The sequence below is a fragment of the Alligator sinensis genome, unplaced genomic scaffold (genome assembly GCF_000455745.1).
Source record: "Alligator sinensis unplaced genomic scaffold, ASM45574v1 scaffold451_1, whole genome shotgun sequence".
Classification (NCBI taxonomy): domain Eukaryota; kingdom Metazoa; phylum Chordata; order Crocodylia; family Alligatoridae; genus Alligator; species Alligator sinensis.
Window position 1 is genome coordinate 1,550,746 of NW_005842097.1, and position 6,049 is coordinate 1,556,794.

At 42.6% G+C, this 6,049-nt stretch overlaps 1 protein-coding gene across 1 annotated transcript in view; it reads left to right on the plus strand.

Annotated features, from left to right (window-relative positions):
- Window positions 1-2,049: 2,049 nt before the first annotated feature.
- The window catches only part of LOC102379033 (protein SSUH2 homolog), a 25,750-nt gene continuing 21,750 nt past the window's right edge, over window positions 2,050-6,049 (plus strand). Inside the window, exon 1 of the mRNA XM_014520190.2 lies at window positions 2,050-2,710. Within this exon, the coding sequence (XP_014375676.1) occupies window positions 2,688-2,710 (23 nt within the window). The 5' untranslated portion in view covers window positions 2,050-2,687. The remainder of the gene's footprint in view (window positions 2,711-6,049) is intronic.

The following is a 6,049-nucleotide window of genomic DNA, read 5'->3' on the forward strand; positions in this document are numbered from 1 at the left end:
AATAACACCATTAAAGGTCCTTAAAATTGCACTTCTGTGAGATTAGACCTGTATAAATGAGAATCTGGTAGGCTTCATTGTATTGTTTCTTTTCAGGTGGTATAGGCAATAGGTTGTTTACTACCAAATAATAACTATAACCCAGAGAGTTTACAGAGTTAGACCTGGAATGGAGGAGCTCTAAAGTCAATGGAAAGATTTCCATTGGATCAGGTCCTAGAGGCAGGATCGAGTCCAGTAGTATTAGGATATTATTATTAGTGAAACATATTTATATCACGAATGTATAAGAACTCAGAAACACTAATGTAGTGACTGACTCAGGGAACCCTATACAGTCACGGTACTGAGATGGTGGCTATAGCTGTGAGTTCAGCTTTTTCTTTTGTGTGAATGGGGACTAGCAAAGAAGTCATCTCAGCATAAACCTGTTTGAGGTTTCTTTCAGTCATAGAACAGCTGTTCAAAAAAGGGTTAACATCTAAACCCACAAACTGAGACCATACAGGTCAGAGCTAGGTATATTTGATGTAAAAATATTGTCAGGGACTGTGGCAGGAAAAAGGAGCAGATCAGTTTAGATGGATGAAGCTCATTTTAGTTTTTAAAAAAAGACTATTTTTTTGTCTACACAAAGCCAGAAAGGGCTGCACCTGCCAATGACAAAGGGTAGACTGTGTTCCTGATATATTTTAGTTGAGACATTAGTTCTAAACTCCCAAGGTAGAGGTGACTGTTCCCAAGCACATCAGACATCTGTCTCAGGGACAGACATTCAAAAAGCCTGAGCCTGAATTGATTGAATCTTTGCAGGTTAGTCTAACCTGCAGAGCTTGAACCGATTTGCAAGTGGATAGACATTAACTTTTAAATCAAGAAATGCAGGCACATGCCTGCAGTGGCTTAGGCTAGAAGCCGGGGGGCACTAGAGCAGCCCTCTTTTCCCTTTTTCAGTGCTGAGCTGAGGGGGGCCATGGCCAGGCCCTGGCAGGGTGCTCAAATTAGGGAGGGGTTTAAACCCCCACCCTGCCTGCACAGTCTTAGGTTTTTCCCGGCTTGCTGCTCAGAGGGTAGGTAGTGTTGCCAGACCGCAGCCTCGGCTAGCACTCCAAGGCAAAGGTGGTGGGGAGGTATGCAGTGCATCCATCTGTTGATGATACTGAATTTTTCAATCTTCCTCTCCCTGCTTCTTCATACTGACTGCAAACCTGACAGGCAAGGGACAGCAGGGAGCTGATAACACAAAACTTATCACAGCTTATCAAGAAAACAAAAAGCATTTCTCATTAGTTCAAGCTCTTCTTAACCAGCTTTTTGCAAAGAAGGAATGGAGGGATGTTACCAGCAGACCTACTGGTTAACTTGAAAAAGCTCTAAGCGGACACTGTTCTGTCTGCCTTTGTCCCAGTGAAATTAGAGACACACAAATACAGGCAGTTCTCAGCATTAGCTAGCATGGGGGTGGCATGACCGTGACCAGATGCAGGCTAGCGTCCATGTTGTGGGAGAGGGATGGGAGGGAGTGGGGGAATCCCTGGTTGCCTAGCGAGCAGTTGGGGTGGGGGGGGCAGGGGGAAGCCAGGCAGACCCTGCTGTGCCTGCAGTCTCCAACCCCTCAGCAGCCAAAGCAGTGATAGTGCTCCAATTAGGGAGGAGAGGGTGGGGCCAACCCTGCTCTCTGGAGCAGACAGCACAGCCCAGCCTAGCTCAGGGCTGAAAAGCATGCTGGGATGCGAGGGGACTCTGATTTAACTTAAACCAGGAAGGGGTCTGGGACAGAAGTGCCATAAACTGGTTTGACACAAATCAGTTCAGTCTAATACTACATTCAACCAGGTTTATCTTAAATCAGTTTCAGCCATTTTGAAACTGGTTTATGTGCACTGAACTTATGTTCTGTTACAGGTTTAAATCAGTTTCTGACCACTTACACCAGTTTATGTGTAACTTCCATCCCTAACCCTATAGAACAGTGATGGAAGGATGCCTCCAAGGATTTGGTATGCATGACTGAGAGCAGATGGGTGGGGTGTGCTTGGGCTTCTGGGCTACACCAGAGATGTGACATTAGGTAATACCCCAAGAAATCAAGGGCTTGATCCTGTTCCATTGAAATCAATGGGAGAATTTACATATCACTGGGCATCTTATTAAGGGCATGGCGAACTGCTGGTTGGTGATAGGGCACGCAACATTTTGTGTGTACTATTCTTCACCCTCCCACACCTGCTGCTCATGGCAAACAGGACCACAGATTATTAATTATAGCACAGCGTACCCTGGCTGCTTACCAACTTTGTCTCTGCAACAGGAAATGGAACTTCTGCAAAAGTCCCAAATTCGTGACCGCTGGCAAAAGTGACAGAGCAGAACAGACACTAAGAGACACTCAGTAATAGCAATCAAATAGGCTCTGCTGATCTGACTTAATTCAGTGAGAAAAGCTATGTGCAAACTGGTTTCCAATATGATTTGATAAGCAGCTGTTTAATAAAATAACTCAAACTGATCCTAGCAGATTACATACCAGTTGGGTGACAAGTTAAAACCCCAGAGAGAACTGCATAATCCTGTATTTTCCAGTTTCACGTAGCCATTGCAACTTCCTCCAACTGCAAGGCCTTTTAAAACTAACAACCAACACAGGATGTGTCATTTGTCAAGCAAGCAGCAGTCTTTCAGCAACAATGGAGCAAGAGCCGCTAATCAGGTGAGCTTAAGGAAAAAGAATTTCTATTTCTTCTCAAAAATGAATCCTATGCAGTTTGAAGGATCGTGGAAGCAATCGGTCACTCTGTGAGATATATTAATATAATAATTAGAGGAAGCATGATATTGAGGTTCATTTAAACAAAAGTTAAAAATCAGGGGGGAGGATTTGTTAATATAACTCAGTTGAACTCTTTTAGGTTTAATGGTATAGTCTATAAAAAGTAAAAGTACTCCACTCAATTTGTGTTGCTGTTGGGTCAAAGAAAGTTTTCTATAAAAGTTCTGCTTAACGCCAACTGAGGCTATCAAGTAATGTTACTTTCTCTGTGTTATCTAGCAGAAGGTTTACCAAGGCGCCTGCCTTCTGTGTCATGACTACAAGAGATGTTTTATTTCCTCCTGAAACTCCCATTTTTATGAGTTTGCTGCTCAGGAAAATAAAATCTTTGCTCACTGAAACATGACAGAGATGTTGTCAAGGGGAGAAATACAGTACACAAAACCATGTTCAATTCTGAATGCAGGAGATATATGTGTAAAAGCCCACACATTTATAAGGATTCACATTTGCCATTAGTTAAAGGTTTGTGCCTAATTTTCTATTTGAAACCTAGCCAAACAATTACATTCTAAGTTAAGGATGAACTGTAATAAATATTTGCCCTTCTCCTCTGAAAAAACTCTCTATATTGGAATACCTAAAGACTGCATCGAACAATAATGTTACTACAGAGTGTAGTGACTTTATTGTAGGTAATGCAGCATTTTCCCCCAAGTGATGCTGAAGTGCAGTATGAACACTCAGTTATTTTGCAGATTGCACCTTGAAACTAGACCCTATTAACTTTTGCCAGAGAAATATTGAAGTTCCTGCACTTAGAAGCACACTTTTCATTACTAGCAGTAATATGATTTTTTCATTTGTCCACGAGACACACTGGGCTAGGAACTCAAGTAGTGTAAATTGTAATGTCTCCACCAAAGATACAGTAGTGGATTTATAGCAGGGGATCTGCATTGACACTAGTGGTTCCCCTTTATGTACAGTTTTCGGGTCTGTTTTCACATTAAGTATATTGTCTCTCTTTCTGCTAACCTCTTTCCTCCATTTTCTTTTGTTTATGTACCCCTCTTCATTTCCATTCTATGGCTTGGGGTGGGGTATGGGGCTAAATTTGCACTATTTCTAGTTCCACTAAAGGCAGGAAGTCTCAGAAATGCCAGGAAACAGCTTGCACAGCATTTTCAGAAATGTGAATAGCCATTTTAAGATTCACACCCCATTTGGTTGAACAGCATGAGGTTATCCTTTTCCTCAGCTGCTTTTGGGCAGTGACTTAGAATTGACACTGGTATAAATGAGATCAAACTTTGGCTTGCTAGGTCTTTTAGTCATAGCAGTGGTATATCTACAGCATGTGTTGGAATCTTTCCATATTTTTTAACCTGACTTGGATTTCATTTTTTAAACCACAGATCTAGCATAACTCTAAACAGACCCACTTATCCAATTAAAAAAACCTACAAAATTCAGATACATTTTTGGGTTGGCAAACTATGATCACTGCTTATTTATTTTATCCTATGTTATGTAGCTAAATGCTCTTGTTAATTTTTATAGAGATTGTTAATGAAATGTTTATGAGATTCTAATCAAGAATTATCAAGGGGAAGCATCTAATGACATATCATAGGTTTTGATTTATAAAATGTCTGTGAATGTAGCTTCAAGTACCTGACAGAGTTCTGCTTTAAAAAAATTACAATGATTTAAAATATATATTTAATATTTCAAATTGTGCCTGCGTTATTAATACAAAGAGTAAAATGAAACTCTTAGTTGGCCTGATTCCACATGCTTGGATTGAGATAAAACCAGAGCTTATCAGTAGTAATGAGGGAAGCAAAGACTATGATCACCAATACAAGCAAAGACCTGGCAATTGTAGCTTTAGTGTCCTGGCTCTAATCTGCCTTTTGAACTGTAGCTGAAATCTTAAAGTTTTCCTTTGAAATAAGGTCTAACCAAAGCTTTGCATAAGAATCACAGTAAAACTCTGCAAATTTGATCAAACGCATCCAGGTGTTGTGACTCAGCCCTTTGTGGTTATTTTAAAAAGTTCCATCCTAAGGGATCTGAACTCGTCAATTTATCTGCAACACAGGTTCTGTTCCGGGAGTGTAAATATTACGCTAGCCATAATCTCAGACCTAGATGGTGTCTGTAGACATGATATGGGGCGGCTCCAGCACACTGGAATTACAGTGCATCAGAGCAGACTCGATTAATCAAGTGGTAATTACCACGCTCCAGCCAGCCTCCGTATCTCATGTATTAGTGTCCCTGCACTTCATAAATTTCATAGATTTCATAGACTTTAGGGCTGGAAGGGACCTTGGAAGATCATCGAGTTCAGCCCCCCACCTGAAGGGCAGGAAGTCAGCCGGGGTCATAGGATCCCAGCAAGATAAGCATCCAATTTTCTCTTGAAGGTGTTCAATGTAGGTGCTTGAACCAGCTCCAATGGCAGGCTATTCCAGACCTTGGGGGCTCGCACAGTAAAGACATTCTTCCTTATGTCCAGCCTGAAAGGGTCTTGGAGGAGTTTATAACTGTTCGACCTTGTCATCCCTTGGGGCGCTCTGGTGAACAAATGTTCCCCCAGAAACTGGTGGTCACCCCTGATAATCTTGTAGGTGGCCATCAGATCACCCCTGAGCCTGCCCTTTTCCAGGCTAAAGAGCCCCATAGCTCTCAGCCTGTCAACGTAGGGTCTGCTTCCCTGACCTCTGATCATGCGCGTGGCTCTTCTCTGGACTCTGTCAAGCTTCTCCACATCCTTTTTGAATTGTGGGGCCCAGAACTGGACACAGTACTCCAGCTGCGGCCTCACCAAGGCCGAGTACAATGGGAGAATGACGTTCCAGGATTTGCTTGAGAAGCATCTATGGATGCAAGCCAGCGTTTTGGTCACTTTACTAGCTGTAGCATCACATTGCAGGCTCATGTTCATCTTGTGGTCAATGATGACCCCCAGGTCTCTTTCTTCTGTAGTACTAGCCAGCGTAGCACTGCTGAGCCTATAAGGATGCTGCAGGGTTTTCCTCCCGAGGTAGAGAACCTTGCATTTTTCAGTGTTAAACACCATCAGGTTCTTGTCCGCCCACTTGCTGAGCCTGTTCAGGTCAGTCTGAATCACCCTCTTGTCCTCAGGTGGGATGCTTTGCCCCAAAGTTTGGTGTCATCGGTGAACTTAGCCAGTCCGCTTCTGACTCCAATATCCACATCATTAATGAAGATGTTGAACAATATGGGTCCGAGGACAGAGCCTTGAGG